Source organism: Macrobrachium rosenbergii, chromosome 40, assembly GCF_040412425.1.
Source record: "Macrobrachium rosenbergii isolate ZJJX-2024 chromosome 40, ASM4041242v1, whole genome shotgun sequence".
In the NCBI taxonomy this organism is placed as follows: Eukaryota; Metazoa; Arthropoda; class Malacostraca; order Decapoda; family Palaemonidae; genus Macrobrachium; species Macrobrachium rosenbergii.
The window spans coordinates 5219171-5238196 of NC_089780.1; the positions used below are offsets into that span (position 1 = coordinate 5219171).

At 37.7% G+C, this 19026-nt stretch overlaps 1 protein-coding gene across 8 annotated transcripts in view; it reads right to left on the reverse strand.

Moving 5' to 3' along the window:
* Window positions 1-19026, reverse strand: part of PICK1 (protein interacting with PRKCA 1) — a 159352-nt gene that overhangs the window by 12018 nt on the left and 128308 nt on the right. For all 8 annotated transcript variants that reach the window (XM_067082969.1, XM_067082967.1, XM_067082966.1 and 5 more), the window contains one exon: window positions 10133-10266. In XM_067082969.1, coding sequence (XP_066939070.1) covers window positions 10133-10266 — 134 coding nt within the window. The remainder of the gene's footprint in view (window positions 1-10132; window positions 10267-19026) is intronic.

Consider the following 19026-nt stretch of genomic DNA (forward strand, 5'->3'; position numbering starts at 1 on the left):
CTACTCTCTCACAGAAAGAGCAGTTTCCAAACCTTTATAGAAGTTTTTCTCTTTATATAAAATGGAAATTGAACCTTCCTAGTTTTGCAATAATCTTTGAAGGTAGCAGAAATGCAAAACTATAAAAATTATTACTACAAGTTTTTGACACTTGCTGTTAACTGGATGATAAAATCCATTAGCTCAAAAACAACATATAATTTTTCAGTTTTACCTGATTATTCGTCATTTTGTCAAATTCCTAGACATTTCATTGCTGATCAAAAAGAATACTGTCTGCAGGTTTCACATGCATTTTATGGATCCTCAGGTTCCTGGCAGGTAAGTCTTACTTTTTGTGTAGTCCAGCCAAAAAAAAAGTGAAATCACTAGAGTTAGGAGGTGGGCAGTATGATTATATGTAATGGGTTTGCAAGAGAACATTTGTTTCATGACAAACCCATTACTTATAATTTAGCCCAAAAGTAACTGATGAGGCATGATTACGCTACTAAAAACATCCTGAAATTGGCTAGCTGGAATGACATAAGTCTGAAAGCTCCTGGGATTGAGAAACATAATCAAACCCACAGTTCTAGTGGAAAACAATAAGACACATCTGTCTGGCTACAACCCTGAGCACTGCAACATTAAAAGTTTGCAATGCAAGTCCACAAAGTACTAATAAATGGAAAAGTGAGTAACTCAGCCCACTCCCAGTCTTGAGCGGTCATAATGAAAAGCAGGGGTCTAAGGTGAGAAATACAAAGTGTCTGGTGACCTTCAAACCAAGACAAATAAGCCCATGTATCGCTGCTATTGCTGGTACTAATGAAAAGAGTCAAGGCTATCTGTTTCACATCCCCAAGATGAGTCAACATATGTCTGGCACTTACACAGACTGTTAATAGAGTTGACAATAAAATTTCACTTACAGAACAGAAACATTAAGAGATTTAATGCTTGGACAAGCATCTACACATGAGTAGTACTGCCTGCTGTACCATCCTATCTTGTTCAAGCAATGTTATGATCCTCAACATTCGGTAAGCTATTGCATATGGTGATCAACGAAGGACTGCTAAGCACTGGATCTTGTATCCTTCCTGGAGAACTTAAACTATCCAATGGTCCATTTAGGGGCCTGCCATGATCTCTAATATGTCTGTAAACAAACATGCCAATAGGTCAGTTGCATCTGAGTTTTTTGGAAGGCCTGGTTGATGGGTTGGGCCTTGTTGGGTGTCTATTTCTTGCCTCTGAAATTATTTTTCCTGTGGCCCTGAGGGACTTACTCCTCGGCTTGTATGTACAAGCCCACATTATGAGAGTACATGTTAACTAAGTGATCTGGTTAAACTACCTGGTAATAGTAATAACCTCTGACATAGTTACAAACCTAGCCACTGGGGAGGCAAGCCAGCCTAACTCAGTGGTTGTTCCAATCCCAGATAAATGGGAGTCAGCAAGGGCATCCGCCCAAAAAACATTCCCCAAAACCAGTTATGAAATAAGCTGTTCAAGAAAGAAAGTGCTGGGGGAGAATCATTAAAAACAACCACTTTGACTTGGGATTAAGCTGAGAAGGTGTAGTAACAAACTTAAGAACTACTGCCCTTTCAGCAATGGTGGGGCCAAAAATTTCCAATTCCTTTAAGCTCACTTAGAACAAGATGTCTTAACATCTAGTAACCATCATATTCAAAATGCCAGCAAACAGAAGTGCTACTAAGTGGGCAATGGCTGCTATTGCATGGTATTCTCAAAAGGATACAGAACTTACTGATGAAATTCCTATGATGACAACACAAATATATATTTTGTAGTCATGGTCACTGGCCATAACTACAGCTTACCACAGCTTACTGAGGGAGTATGACTTCCAATAACTTGAGTGGGAGTTTGCAATGTACTGTACAACTAAAGGCCTTTTCTGGACAGACAGCCCACAGCAACTTGAAAGATTTGTATGCAATAAAACTAAGTAGTTTTTGACTTTTTTTTTTTTTCCTAAAAATGCTGTTGGAAACATAACACAGGCAATTCCTGTTAGCTACACTTCATCATTCCTTTTATCCCTGCACAAATTTCCAGATTTTAGTTACAAATGAGAACACAGAAAAGGGCAGATTATATTAATTTTTGTCTGACCTGGACTGATGGCTCAAGGCATTTTAAATTTCCTTACTTTATTTTACTAGAGTACTTCTTTGAGTGCTTGTTTTCTCACAAAATAAATCAAATTCTCACTTTGGGAAAATGTTTGGAAAATGCCAGTAAATCAGTTAAACTTAATGAAACACTATATCTTGCATTTCCCAAATGCAGTCAAGCAATTCATTACTTTGCCAAAGCGTTAAGCAATGTCTGAAAGTTTTACTATTATGATTTCTCAGTGTAAGAATGGCATTGCTCCACTGAAACTGTCAAATTTCTCTTCTTGTGAATCCTACCATGGTGATTACAAAAAGGATTCAAACAATTCTTATACATTCAATCAGATTTTATTAATTCACATTAAACCTTTTTTTTGCTTACATAAATGTGTAAAGTATGTGATAAGGCCCTCATACTGAAAAGTTTGGAGGCCAATGAACTAGAAGAATCTTGCAGAGACTGGCTCCAAGAGACCTCTATATCAGCAGTCAGTCCTTTTCTTTGGTGGCAAAAGGCAAAGCTTTTAACAGAAGCTCTTCACTGACATGATCATCACCTATTACCCTCAAAGCCAAATAATTGCTAATTTAAGGAAATCTATAGTAGTGGCAGGTCAAAGGAGATTTTGATTTGTCTATGGGATTTTCCACTACTGACAGTACCTTTGCAGACATCTTGGGCATAGCTGAGCTAAGGTCTTCAATTTCTCAATCTCTCAAGAGTTCTTGGAAGGAGTAAGGGGACTTCTATGAGAACGGTTTCCACTGGGTAGGCATCTTTCTTGGACAGAGATGAATGGATAAACCCATCATACATATTCCAGCCCCTGCCTAGAGACCTGGTTAGCTTCACTGTCATTCTTTGTCTACATATTCCAGCCCCTGCCCAGAGACCTGGTTAGTTTCATCATCATTCCTTGTCTATATATTCCTGCCCCTGCATTGAGACCTGCTTAGTTTCATTGTCATTCTACGTCTACATATTCCAGCCCCTGCCAGGAGACCTGGTTAGTTTCATCATCATTCTTTGTCCACAAGGAAATTATACCTTTGGGTATCTGACACAGAAAAGTGTTGCTCTCATCTAGTAAGATTCTCCCTCTAAATGTGAGACTTTACAGTTTTTCTCTTCCATATAGTTTGTATCCAAAGAATGCAAGTCTTCCTTCCCTCCAAACACTGAAGAGTTGCCCCTTGACTGGACATTGTGTGAAACTGGCTTATCAAGGGTTCTTAGTGTCAATGTCATGTCACGAGTCCTTGAAAAAGTGTGATTTGTCAGAAAGTTTTCGAAAAACCTAGGTAAATGTCCATGGATGCTGTTTTTATGTAACATTTTTAATATTGCATATCTCCAGGTAGTATCACATGCATTTTCAATGTCAAAACAGATGGCTATAGTAATTTGTTTTTGTTCAAATCCTCTTCGTATGTGGTCTTCCAAACTAGACAGAGAATCCATTGTAGATCTGTTACATTGTGACCCAAACTGAGTGGGAGTCAAAATTTTATTTTCTCGAATGTGCCATGATAGTCGAGCATTTATCATTTTCTCTAGTAATTTTGCATAAGCAACTTGTTAAAGAAATTGGTCTGTAGTTGTGTACATTACTGGGATCGTTTCCAGGTTTGGGGATAGGAATAATTAGTTTCATGCCATTGGTCACAAAATAAATTTTGAAGCATAAGTGGTTATAAAACTGTAATAAGTATGACTTTACCAAAGGTGCTAAGTGGCAGATCATTTCAAAACAAATATTGTCACCTCCAGGGGCAGATTTATTGCTGTTCAACAGAGCAAATTCCAACTCTTCCATATTATATTTTCTATTATATAATATATATCTTCTATTGTTTCAAAATTTATTGTCATTAAGTCTATACAATCTTTCTTTGCGTGAAAGTGCTCACCTAAATTTTTGTCGCTACTTACTTTTGCTAAATTTTCTCCTATTATATTATTTATTTCTTTTGGATCAAGTATTCTTTTCCCATGTCTAGGTGGTTTAACATGGGCACCATTTATTTTCCTGAATTTTTCCCATATTTTTTGTATGGAAATATTATTAGAGAGATCTGATACATATTTCCTCCATGAAATGATTCTTCCTTGAATTACTTCTTTTTTAAATTTTGCAGATATTTTGTTATATAGAGGTTTTAATATATCAATTTCTAATAATAATATAATTAGTTTTTATAACTTTCTTCTAATACTGGTAATGTTTTATCTATTTTACTGAACTTTCTATTTAAATGATCTAATCGTCTCCCAATCTGTTGTTTTATTTTTATTAATTCTGTTAGTTTTTTAGACCACCATGGGACTTTGTGTTTTTTTGGATGAGCTTTTGATTTTGGCATTGCTTTATCTGCAGCATTTTTAATGAACTCAATAAGACACCTATTTTTTTCATTATAATCTTGTATATACTCAAATGATGGGATATTCCTAGAGGGGAATTCATATCGCTCCCAATCTGCTTTATAAATGTTATATTGAGGGACATGCTTGGCAGGATTATTTTGTAAGAGTGAAATTAACATTGGGAAATGATCACTGGTATGCAAGTCATCGAATGTATTCCAAACCAGTCTGTCTACTATGCTTGCTGTACATAGAGTTAAGTCTACTGAGGAAAATGTTCCATGTGTTTTTGAAAAATATGTGCTGATTTCGTTATCATTAACAGAGCACATGTTGTTTGAATCTATGAATTCTTCTATTTTACTTCCTGCTCTATTTGAGTTTGTACAATTATAGTCCCATATCGGGCTGTGAGCATTAAAATCACCTGCTATTAATGTCAGTTCTTTGGCACTGTTAATTAATTCTTTAAGTTTGTCAATGTCATAATTTTTACTAGCTTGGTTGTATAAATTATAAATCACATAATTATTCTTTTTTATTGGGATTTTAATACCTGATATTTGTAAATCAGTAATGTTTAGAGGTACTTTGCCGTGAACTATGTTACGTACATATGTGAGTACCTAAATTTCCTTCTTCCTCTCATGATGTTGATGCTGAGGTGTATTCACCTATTGCTGACACAGCTTTCTTGACATGTTGTAAACATAATATCATTGGTTCATATTCTTTTAATGACCACTGTACTTCTCCTAGGTGTAATCTGGTCTGTAGACCATTTACGTTCCACTGTATAACATAGCTACTGAAAATATTTTGTTATTGTGGTCGAGTTTTACTCTCTTTTTTTGTATTATCAAGTTGAATCTTTTCTAATAATTTACTCACAACATTCACTTGTTTATCTTTATAAAATATTAAGTGCTCAATGCACATGCAACCTTTTTCATGGGTGCCTGAATTAGTGGTTTCTTTTTTCTATGATTCATAAAATTTCTTATAATGTTTGTTAAACTATCTTTTGTTATGTTTTTGTTATTGTTGCGCAATGCAATGAAACAATAATTACGTCCACATGAGTTATCATGTATACAGTGAATATACAGTGAACCCCCTGTATTTGCGGGAGATGCATACCACACCCCCCCATGACTAGCTAAAATCCACGAATATTTAAAACCCCTCTAAAAACACTTAGAACTGACCATTTTAATAGTTTAAACACAAGAAAAACCCTGTAAAAATGCTTATACCTGAGTATTTTAATAGTTTTATCACAAAAAGTGCATTTATTCATGAAAATTATATGAAAATACAGCAATTAGTGAATATTTCTCAGTGAAAAATACCGCGAATGTGTGAATTTTCCACGAATAATGGCTAGATATGTTCCACAGAGAAACCCGCGAGTGCGTGAGTCCACGAATTATGAGAACACGAATATGGGGGATTTACTGCATTTCTTTCTTTATTTGTTCTTGTTGTACCAATTATTGGTGATGGAATAATCTCTTCTCCCTTGACACAGTCATCGTTATCTATGGTACAGCTGTCTTCCACTTCTTCGGTGTTTTGGATATCTGTATCCACAGGTTTTACTATCATTTTGTGACATAAAGGTATATTCTTAGCTTGTTTTTGTTCTTTCTTCATATCTTTTGTCTTTGGTTTGACCGATGTTTCTCTAATAATTGTTGGTGTCTTTGTTTTGGGTGGTGTTCTTTCCAAAGGCCTTTTTTTATCTTTAATTTCCAGTCCATCACGGCCCGCCCCTGTTACTTCCGTAGTAGCATCCTCCTGTGTTCCTATTTGCATTAATATTTCAAATGAATCTGGTAAAACGTTATCCATGTCATTTGTACCTGTTTCTCTATTCTTTACAATTTTAGTTTTTTCCCTTGAGCATTGATTGCTTCTTACTTTTCTGAGCTCCAGTACTTCTATCTGTATGTATTTTTGTTTCATTGTTGGTTCTTGTTATTGAAGAATATGTGTTTCTTAGATGGATGTTGAATTCCTCTCACATTTAATTCCAACTTAGCCTCTTTTATAGACATCCCTGTTCTTTCTTGTAACATTTTAAATTCTGTATTATATACAGTGCATAGTACATACATTCTTTGGACATTGCATGATGATCTTGTCCACAGTTTACACACTTTGGCTCATTACATTTCCACCGTGTGGAATGCTCGTCAGATCCACAATAAGCACACATAGGTTCATTTCAACAGTTTTTCTTCGTGTGTCCATATTTACTACAATTTTTACATTGTAGTGGCTTTGGAACATAAGGTCACAGGCCTCTATGTTGGCCCAGAATTTTTATTTTTTGAGATAGATCTTGACCCTCAAATTTTATTTTTACAATTCTTACTACTTTATTATTCTGTTTACTTGGTATTATATATACCTCACAATCTTGGACTTTGGGATATCTCATTTTAAGAGAGTCCAACAGTATATTCTTATCAACCAGTTCGTCATTATTTTCAGGAAGTACAATAGTACTCTTGAATGCTGTTCATAGTGTCATGCTTCTTTACTTTTACATTCACACTGTCGATACTTTTTATGGATACAATAAATAGTCTTCAGATTGGTTTTTTGTTGTGGCTTCTATAAGCCACGTCTTTATTTTTATTTGTCTGAACGACATTTCTGTTGTTGAGTGTCCAATGTTAGGGCTGAAATTTGTTGTTCTGTTTCCATGGTTAGAAACCTTGACCAACTTCCACTCCCAAAGAGGGAGTCGAAGTGAGTCAAGGTTGGGTCAAGACGATATTTACTTTTTTTTAGTTTGCTCTGTACTGGAGCATAGGTAAGATTTTTTTTTTTTTTTTCTAAACAGTTGTCAAGAGGAGGTTGCAGTGGTCGTCAACTGTGCCAAGTTGCTACCATCAAAGGGCCCAGGGGTACTCAAATCTTTATTTTTACCTATCATAAAGATTTGAGAGGGAGAAAAAAAGATCTGAAAACCTTAAAATGATGTCAGCTTTTCATACAGTTTATTCTTCCACCAATGGTACAAGTGAGAGCTGACTCCCAAATGTCCGTGTCCCTACCCTACCACACAGGATGGCACAACGTGATTAGAGTGACCCAAGTGTAAGCCAAACCTGCTTGCTAGGACTGAGAGTATTACAAGAATACAGTCATCCCCACTCTAATCTAATCATGTTATGGGCAAACCAGATAGAATGCTGCGAGTCCTATCCCTAGAACCAGACCCCCCTGGAATCCATGGTCCAGCCCTAGCGAATAGTTCCGCCTTTGAAATATCAATCTGATATCTCTCAGGCCTGAACATTATTGGGTAGTTGATGGTCCTACCACAGTTCCCACTATTTAGCTTTGGATATAAACCCAATCCCAGCTATGATATCTTTTCCTATTTATCAGGTCCAATAAATTTTACAAAAGGTGGAAAATTCCACAAAATATGTGAGGCTCATGGACTCAAACCTGGGAACAAATTCCTGGGGTTCAAGAGGCCCCCTCACCACGTCAAGGTGGTACCATATTGAGGGGGAAACACAGTTTAAAACAGTAATTTTCAATAACCACGAAAATACACGCAAATCACTGATATCTGTAATATCTCACCCTATGTCGATAATTCATCCATGATACACAACATAAGTTGAAAAGTGACCTAAGTTAATCAAGCTCTTTACAAAATGAACTACACTCCCTATAAGCCCCTAAAAGCATCCCCATAATGGTGACCATACATGTTCAAAGTCATTCAATTGTTAAACATTTTACTGTCTTTTTAATAAATTTATACATATTGTTGATGATGGTGCTCTTCATCCCTAGAACATCATCCCTGACATCAGCTAGTATTCATGCCTTATCATGAATGAATGATGATACCATCATCTGAATCAAGCCACAAGAATGAGATATGGCAACCTTTCACCATTTTCACAGCCACCTTAATTTCCAACAGAATAGCATTATGTATGCTTGGTAGCACTAGCACTAGGGACTGTCCTCAAGCCCTGGGATTTACTGGGGACTGTCCTCGAGCCTTGGGATTCATCAAAGACAAAAATTCAAAGTAAATCAGACATACACAAGAACAAATTTAAATTTGCTGCCAAGCACTAGTGCTGCCACATGGCTGATCACCAAGTACTGTGACAATATCTTCTGTGTTTTCAAGCTTTTAAAGTTTTATTCTGTGTATACATTACACTATACAGGTATACTATATTATATATTTACACATTTGTTTCTACTGATTTTGTGTTTTTTATGGCTGGAATTACGTATGTATAAAGGACAATATTTAAAAATTTTTAAGCTTTTAAATGATTTTATAATATATAATAAATTATTTTTATTATTCTATATATTTTAATATTTGATTTTATGCAACTAGGAACTGTTTTTAGTGATGTAATTTTACTGCATTTCAACATTATACTAGGCCAATGTAAAAATGCCTAAACTAATGTAAGTAGATTTTTACTTTTCCCTATTATTTTTGACAAAAATTGCTGTAAAGACAAACACCAAACCTCAAAACAATATAGCAGATGGAAGCATTACTATACCTACATTTGAAATGATTTCATAAACCTGGTTCTGACTAAGTAAGAAATTATACAAGTTCTTTGAGTCCACTTATTTAGAATTTCATGCTTCCTCTACAATCATTGTTTCATAAATATCTGCACCTCTAAACCTAACACACTTCAAGTTTTACTTTTGTAATTTGTCATAAGCTTACACCTATGCTATGATTTTCATGTAATTTACAAAGGCACCTCAATGTGTGCCCACATAAAAGATTGACAGGTGGCACATAGTGTGATCATATCATAGGTAGAAAGCATTGTGGTTCATTTTTTGATAATTTGCTAGAACATTCAATCATCAATTCAATTCTTACTCACAACAGATCTATTTAATTAACACTTCAGATTACTAATAACAGATAATGGAACTTGACCCTACAATAATCCTTTTCCCACTCTTCTGGTCACTTCTCTCTCTTTGTCTAATCTTTATATAGTGTACTCGGTAACTGAACACTATTTAGTATAAAACTGCATAAAAATATCTCTGGAGGATTCAACACTGCCAAAGTAAAAAGTACTTTGCTGTCTGCCACTTTGAAATTTTTGTTTCAGAACTTGCCACGCCTAACTGTTATGGCAGCTCAAGAGTAATTTCCTGGCTATAATGACAGCTTGGCAACAAATTGAGACCAGTGGTCACTGATTTTACCAAAATCCCCTGCCATTGTGGCTGTTTGGCATTTTGACCAACTTGGTTCATAAACGAATTAGCTTTACATGTAAAAATCAGTTCCTGGGCTTGCTAAGTTTTTACCTCTTAGGTTCCCAAGTTTTAAGGAAATTTGTAAATGCTGGACATATTAGATGCAGGTCATAGGAGCTGATACAATTTATGATCACCTGCCTGTTAATGTATAAAAACATTTTAATTCATATTTATAACACTTGGACTTTTACCAATACCTTACTTATTCAAAGGCAGCTGTTAATTCCTGTTCAAATGAACTTGATCTTTGAAAATAATGAAAGAGGTAAGAAAACTAATGATTACTCAATACCGTAATTCAAAATATGATGGTAATCTCCACACTTACTGGCTTTAATCGCTTCAACATTTGAATTCCATACTTCTCCATTTGACGATGAGCTTCACCAAATTGATTGAAGGCTTCATTGGCAGATTGCTGTAATTCACGAACGCCAATCTCACAAAATATATCTCCAAATCCTGTAAAAAATTTTGGAACCAATAAAGAAACAATACGGGATCTAGAAGCATTCTTCAAAGTAACAAGTGTACATGGTTCATATAAAAATTTATCCCACATTATCTCTATGATGACTGCTTATATTATCTTCAGGAATTACACGTGTGCATTTTACTTGTTTACAAGATTATGTATGTCATATTGCATTAACTTAAAAAACTTTCAAAAGCTCATTTAACTCTGACAAGGGTTAAGTAGCCAGAATCCTTTGACATGAACCAAAGTTTAGCAGCAGCAGACATGATGGATTTATTAGCTTTGGTCATTCATGTATTTTCTGGACACCCCTACAACTAAGGACACTCATCCTAAACCTAATCAATCAACAGCTCCACCTGTTTATGGAACCACAGCTGATTGCAATTCATCTTCTGTATCTAATCCTAAAAATGAGATCTTTGCAAGATACATTTTAGCAACTTGTGCAAGAAGCATGTGAAGCTCCAGATCAATAACTGTAAGCTCTGCAGACATTAAGAAAGCGCTGTAATTTCAAAGCAATCTTAGCTCATAAGGCACACAACAATTATATTAAAAGATGCATTCATTAACAGACTTGTCTCACCATATGCATCAGTGACCAATATGAAGTATTTTTTTTTCCCAATGATTTAACATACAAACTTGCTCAGAGCGCCATGAAAAGGGCGTGCAATGTTATTCATATAAAAAGAAACTGTTCCAATCTGCTAAGTTCACATCTCCAAGCCCAAATATTTTCAAAATTAACTTAGATAGAATGTCTGCTTCATCACCAAGCTGCCTGACAAAGGCTGCAATGAAGGCTAAGATGAGTGGAATATCTGTTGTTGCATTCACTGATACCAGTAGCTCTGGGAAAGTCAGTCTCGTAAACAAACTTGGAGGAACCTTCTTCCCCAGTGTTCAAAAGTTCCAGTGCAACTTGTTCCTTCACCTACATCATTCTGGGATATTGTGCTATTAATTTGATATACAGTGTATTATAGAATTTACAGTGATATTATGCTACCTGTAGAACCATACCTTTGCAATGTTGCAATTCTTGGACATGATTTCTTGCAATAACATTCAGTGATTTAAATTCCATTTGAAGTATCTACGCATGCACTGATGGTTTAACTTCCATCGGTATTTAACAATTTGAACCCTGACTAGATATCACTGGCTACAAAACGATGCTTTTACTCAATGATAGAAAGTTCACAGAACCAAAGGATTGGTCAAACACAGCATTTGATGCTGGTGGCTTTCTGGACTAATTCAGTAGGATAACTTAATGTAACCATGTTGCCTCTTTCCAGTGCATAATGGGTCAGACTGTGATGAGATGAGCTTCATGATACTTTTGCAAACATTGACAATATTTGTGGTTGGGATATGACAGAAGATGATGCTAACCTCAAACAGTTTCTTGATGTTATGAAGAAATGCAATGCAACACTGAATGATGACAGTTGTTCTTGGACATCTGTCAAACTACTGGCATATAATACTTGTAAGATATAATTAAATCTGGTTATGAGTGTTTGAGGTCCCTCTTGGATATACTGTACTTTTACCATATATCACTCAGCCTTATTGCACTGGTGCACGGGGAATACAAGTTCTAAACATTAGAATTTTAGCAAAAGAAATGTCTACATTTGATCAGATGCAAATTTTGGCAACTTTATTTGCATCTTTATTTCATTTAATGACTAAAGGAGCAGAAATCCAACATATCTCAACTTTTATACTGAACTGGAGAATTCTAATTTTTCCATCCACTGATTAAAGTAAAAAAGAGGTTTACTTTCCTACTTTACCCACTTCCTGGTACACATAATAAAAATGTCTATACATATTCCGACTCATTCAGAATAAGTAGAGCATTTCAAACCGTCAGTGTTATCGAATGGCCTAAACGATTCGAAACGCACTAACCTAATCGTAGCCTAAGTCTTATACTACAACATCCAGGTTACTTCATTCTTATGATAGTTCAAATTGTGATTAAATCAATGCATTCTGCTGTGTATATTAACTAAACAAACGATATAAACTTACTGTTGGCACATTCAATGTTCCTAGCTTGAAATACAGTAGTCAGATTGGCGTGAGCACAATCTCTATTTCGTGACCCTCGTCCAAAGCACACCTCAAGAAATTCTCCTTACATTCAGATATGCATATATCCTAAAGGAACTTTTCCCTAAATGTACTTTAAGATGAATAGGAATACTTAAGTGTACTTGAAGGCACCGACAACTATGGCTGCATTCTTGAGTCCTTATTAGCTCGAACTGCACTGCATCAAAACTGTGAAGAGACTAACTTCACTGCCGTCTTTGACCAACACCAAACCTTTGACTAACCACCGGACAAACAACCGATACCGGTAGTTAAGCATTATTACACGTATACTTACAATTAAATACGCGAAACAGCCAAGACAACGTTTTTCATTACTAAATACAAACACAAGAAAAGATAACATCCTTCTTCTACATAATACGCATTTCCACTTTATGTAAAGTTAAAGAGAACACATAAAGGTATACCACAACTTGCGGAAAAGTACAATCTCTCTTATCAAAGTTTTGACATACTCCCCGCAAGAAAACTTATGCCTACATTATTTACAATAGTCCTGTTCTTATCAATACCTTTCTGGCTTCTGCAGCTATTTGAGGAGTTCTTCTGCTCGGGCGGGTACTTGACTGAATGTCATCTGTCACAGGATTAGTTTCCCTTATCTCTTGCCACAGCTCTAAGGAGTATAACTTAATTACAGGTCTCATAAGCTGGCTATGTGCCGTTCTTAGAGTAGCCACTCTTGGGACCTTGACTCTTCCCATGTGTAACTCCATCACTTGGCCCAACTTCCACTTGCTCCTTGGTCCCTCATCATGAATGAGGACAACTTCCCCATCCTGGGCCAAGAGCCATGCACTATTCCTACTCGATGGGTCTCTCTTAACATTGTTAAATACTCCCTCTCCCATCTCTTCCACAAGTCATCACATAACTTGGACACATACAGGAATCTTTTCTCGGTGAACTCTCTCCGTCCATAGGTAGGGTCACCGGAGATCTCTTCCCAATTTACTACTTCTCTTGGGAAGGACTTAAGCTTTTGTCCAAGGATCAAATGGTTAAGGGTTAAAATTTCCAGCTGATTCAAATCCCCAGGCGTGCAACTTAATGGTCTGTCATTGATAATTCCTTCCAGCTCCACCAGCACACAGGTCAGTTCCTCAAAACTGAGCAAGGCTTGGCCTACGATCTTTTCTAGGCTTGACTTCAGAAGTCCTATCAGCCTTTCCTATATAGCACCAAACCATGGTGCTCTCACTGGAACGAACTTCCAGTTACACTTTATATTTACACATATTCCTTTACCCTGGGATTCTCCAACATGGTCTTTAGGTATTCTTATGCCGCTACAAACGTGGTGGCGTTGTCACTCAACGTGAGTGCTGGGAAACCTCTTCTGCTGCAGAATTTTCTAAGACTCATGAGGAATGAGTCACAGGACTGGTCATCAACTAGCTCCACATGTATGCCTCTGGTTATTGGGCATGTAAATAAGATGATATAAGCCTTCTCGGGGCTCTGTCCTTTTCCCTTAACCCATAATGCGTCAGTGTAGTCCACGCCTGTGGTATTAAAAGGTTGCTTACATTGCACCCTTAACTCAGGTAATGGAGGAACTATATTGGGCCTATAAGGCCTCCCCTACAAATAACAAAATGGTGTACATACTCTTAGTCAGTTGCCTTATCTGTGGGATCTTGGGCAACAGTATGGTGTACGAGAGCTAGTTTTGGTTTTCTTACCCCCTTCATCGAACTCTCGTATTCCTCTTGGAAAAATTCCCTCTGTATGATACCAGGGGACTTTCCTGACCCAAAAGCTCTCCTATGCAGGTTTGAATTGTATCTTTCGTTTCTGCATCAGAAAAGCATTCAAAACTATAGTCTGAATCCTCATTCCCAAATATATAGCTTCCTGCTTCAGAATGAAATCTGACTTGTTGAGATCGATTGTTAAACCTAAATGAGAACACAGACTTAGAACTATCTCATTTGCATGGAAAGACTCTTTCAGGCTGCTGCAAGAATTTGTCAGTCATCCAAGTACCTGAGTACTTGAACGCCTCGAGAGTGAAGGCGACCTGACACTGGGGTCATCAACAGAGTAAATACTTGGGGGGCTGTGGAGAGGCCAAAACGCATTGCCCGAAACTGCCATACCTTCCTGTCCCAACAAAACCTGAGAAGATGACAAGACTGAGGGTGAATGGGGACCTGAAGAAATGCATCCATGAGATCGATGGAGAACATCCAATCGTCCTGACGGATTGCAAGGACTGATCTGGGTGTCTCCACATCTTGAATGAAGTCCTGAGCACATGCTTGTTGAGATGACAGAGATCTATAACAGGTCTCCAAGCTCCCGTTGCCTTCCTGACAGTGAACATCTGACTGCAGCACCCCTTCGATGGAAGTGGAGCTGGTTCCACCACTCCCTTCATTACTAAGGAATTTATCTCGGCCTCTAGAGCTCTCCCTTTGGTCGAAGTGGGAGAATAACTGTATCGGATAGGGGTATTTGACAGAGGAGGAGGAGCAGACTCCAAGGGAACCATATACTCTTCCTTGAGGACTTGGATGACCCATTGTTCCACTCCTAAGGATTCCCAAACTCTCCCATACTGTCCTAACTGGCCCCTATTGCTCCTCGCGAAGGAGATGGCCCTTATTTCACAAAATTTTGCCTCCTACCAAGCGAAGCACACCATTGCCCACCAGAAGAAGCAGAAGAATTACCCCTTCCAACACCTAAACCCTGAGAATTCCCTCCTCTAAATTTCTTATGAAGGCCCCCAGACTGGTCCCGCAAAACCTGCTTCGTCTTCTCCGAAGCTTGGGGCTTCTGAGAACCAGAAGGCTGGTGAATGACAATGGTAGGCTTATTCTTACTCTGCTTAACTACATGAGAAAGCAATGCTTGATCACATCTCTTGACCTCAAGAGTAGAATCATCTTGGGCTTTTTCAAGAACTGCCTCAACAAAAAGAAACCCCCCCCTCCCCGCCCCGAAGGACGATGCTCTAAGTTTCTTCTTGTTTAGGTCTGAAAGAGTGGGAGGGGCATGTCCTAAATAAAAGTCCTTACACTTAGCCACAAGAAAGAACTTAAGGTTAAACACCTCTGACATAAGTTGTTTCAGGGATGTATTAAAACTATTCACCAATTGATGGTATAGTGAAAGGTTGTCTTCAACAAGACCAGGAATTGAGACAAGGGCATTGTTTGCTGACCAGACCCAAACTAAAGAATTAACAATCTCCGTCATGGTACCCAAGGCCCCTTCCACCTTTGAACAATCATCCACTGCAATCCCAACCTGAGCCTTTAAAGACTTACCACATGCGGATAAAACATCGAACCATATTCTCATTCAAGGTCTGAGCTGAGGATCCTGAAACTAAAATATTTCTTCCTGGATGTCAAAGCAGAGATGGGAATAGCTGGTTTACCCTCAAAAACCTTGGCAATTAGCAATGTCCCCTGCCATTTTAACATTCTCATGAAGGTTCCACTGTGGAAGGGAAGAGGGTGATGCTTCCTCCAACATTCCCCCAACAAACCTGGAACCCTAACCTGAAGAACACTTTAATCCTGAACCAAAAGACCTCTAGCCTCAGGGAATAGTTCCATAACAAACTCCTGCATGCCCCTATACATTTCCACTGAGGCTGTCTATCCAACCCCATAATCACAAGTCTTACTGGAAAAATTCTCAGCAATCTCTGCAATATCCGGTAAGGTAGGAACTGAGTCCTGATCATCCCCTTCCTGTCAGAAACAATCACCTCCTGAGATTTCTCCACCCCGACTGACGAAGAGGTAGCAACCGAGGGCTGTAAGGACGACTCAGTCTGCTGCGACCCAAACTGAGACCTCACTCTAATAGCCAGAGCACGAAGGGATTCTACAGAAGACTTCACCCTGCCAAAAAAATTCTTCCTCTTTCTACCAATGGCAACACTATTCTTCACATTAGGCGAAAACCTAATGCCTGGATGTGATCCGCTCTCTTTAAAGTTCCCAAAACTAGTACGAGCATTAAGGTTATTACCCACACTAGAAACCAAACTATACCCTGACTCAGAATGAACAATAATTGGTCGAGGTGGATAATTCCCCCAACCATCAAGCATATGACTGGATGAGCCAGATCCTGACTTAACCCCATGGAATCCACAAATCTGCATAGGCGATAGTCCTGCTACAGGTCTAAGAGCTTGCCCATCCCATAACATACACAATCACGCAGCCTGAAACGAAGTCTTGGTAACAAACTCCCGACCTAGGCCTACCGGATCTTCCCAATTGCCTTCAAGATCCACATCACTATCCCCATCTAGCAGAATATCAGGGAAGGGGAGACTCTAGTAACCACGGTCCTGCTATGCACTCCAGTCAGAACACTGCCAATACCTGTGGAATGGTGTGGTACTGAATGCACCGACTGTGTTGCGACTGGATTGCTCACATGTGAACCCAAAACAGGACCAGGGGGGCTGGAATATACATGATTAACCAAATCCCTAACAACATCAGCTAAATCCTTGATCTAACTATCTACATGATCTCTATAGTTACCAAGGATAGAGCTCAAATCATCGAAATATACACCCAATCTCATTGTTCGGCCTGCCTAAGAGACACACGATGTAACAGGTTTAACCGAACCATCTACCTTCTCGCACTAATCTGGTAACACTGCAAGATCTGGTAACTCTGAAAAAACTTGCATATCCTTGGGTAAGAAAGGGGGAGTGCCTACAATACCATCTTGCACGTCTGAAGCCACACGCTTACCTCTAACCTTACGCTTCCTACTACTCCTAATAAGTACTGACTTAATGTAAGACACATACTCCTGATGTTGCAAATCAGACCAATCCTTACACTGATCACAGCTAATCTCGAAGCAGTCATACCTCCTACAATTAGAACAGACAGTATGACCTTCAAAAACAAGTTCAAGACTTAGCCTTTTGCGGCGAGAAGTAGATCGCCTTGTGTTTGTTGAAGCTGATGAAGCCATGCTGCTATGACTAGATAAATCCCCCATAATAATGCAGACTGATGCACTAATAACTAAAAGTCAGATTGCCGGCCAATACAACAAAGAGCTGTCAAGCATCCGTGTGCACTGGACAGCAACAAAGAAACGAATTGCTTCGTGTTGGAAGGAGGTCTGTCCCTTCACAATGCTGGGGGGATCGAGTTGTTTTAACTTTAAACAAACAGGAACAAGCAACACCACTCTAATTTCATAGAGACCAACTGGCTTGTTGCCTATTGTTTTGGGATATAAGTTCCTCATATATATATTTACATATATATGTATATATGTGGCTGTATTATACAGTATGCATATACTGTACAGTATATGCTGTATTTTTATATTTGTATTGAATGTTTAAGATCAAGTGTTGGTAGGTTTGTTGACCAGTTATGGGCACAAAAGGTACGTGCAAATATTAGTTCTGCAGGTTAGTATGAAACAAATTAATTATATATATATATATATATATATATATATATATATATATATATATATATATATATATATATATATATATATATATATATATATATATATATAGAATTTTAATATAATATATAATATATATAAATATAAAATATATAATATATATATGTGTGTCTTCTTTACTGTGCCATAGCAATATCCAAGGCTAAAGTCTCCCACGACGTTTGGGAGAATGTTTTCATGACGTTGTGTGTTAGCCTCCTTTGTTGCTAGTCTTGGCATTTTCTTCTTCAACTGGTCTGTAGAGTCTTTGTGGAGTTTAATGAATTTCGTGTTGTCATTGAATGTGTTGTCCACCTTCTCGTCGTATTCTAGTATGTACATTACCACGTATATAGCTGCTTTGTCATCTTTGCCTATAATTATGTGGTTGTTGTTTTTATGTTCCTTAGTAGCTTCCTTTAAACTTGTCGTTAATATCTTGCTTTGGGTGTGTCCTCTTGCCGTGTTGGCCTCTCCCAGTAGCTCTTCAGTGTACCTGTCTTCCATGTTGATTTTGTCCTCATGTTCAATTTGTTGCAAACTGTCTATCAGTTATTTGTCCCAAGGAGGAATGTAGTCCTTCCAGGGAAAATTACATTGGCAGAACATCCGCTACCCTATACAGACAAACACAACAAGAAACCAACACTACAAGACTTGATAGACAACATAAAAATAAAATACAGATGCAATTCATATCGGGACACAACAATCACCGAAGCAGTATGCATAGCCACAAATAAGCCCAGTTTAAATACCCAACTGGAAGCCGAAAGAAACTTACCCTCTGCACGGTCCAGAAACCAGGGTCAAGGTCACCCGCAGAGAAGAGCGACACACCCTAATGCCACAACCGAAGAAATCAATAATTTCATAGGGAACATAAGAAGTACAAATAGAACGTAAAACCAATACTTATAACATCATATACCTTGTAATAACACATTATGTAAATATTCCGTTGACTACTAACCACCCTAATGTACTGTAAATTAAACACTGTAAATAAAAATTTGGCAACTCCCATAATCTGCTTACAGCTGATGGTTTGGTATACATAAAACAGGAGAATCTCAATGTTAGTTCTGCTTGAAAAAACCTGAGACTCAGGTGAAACGGTCAGTAGCAATTTTAAATAAATGGAA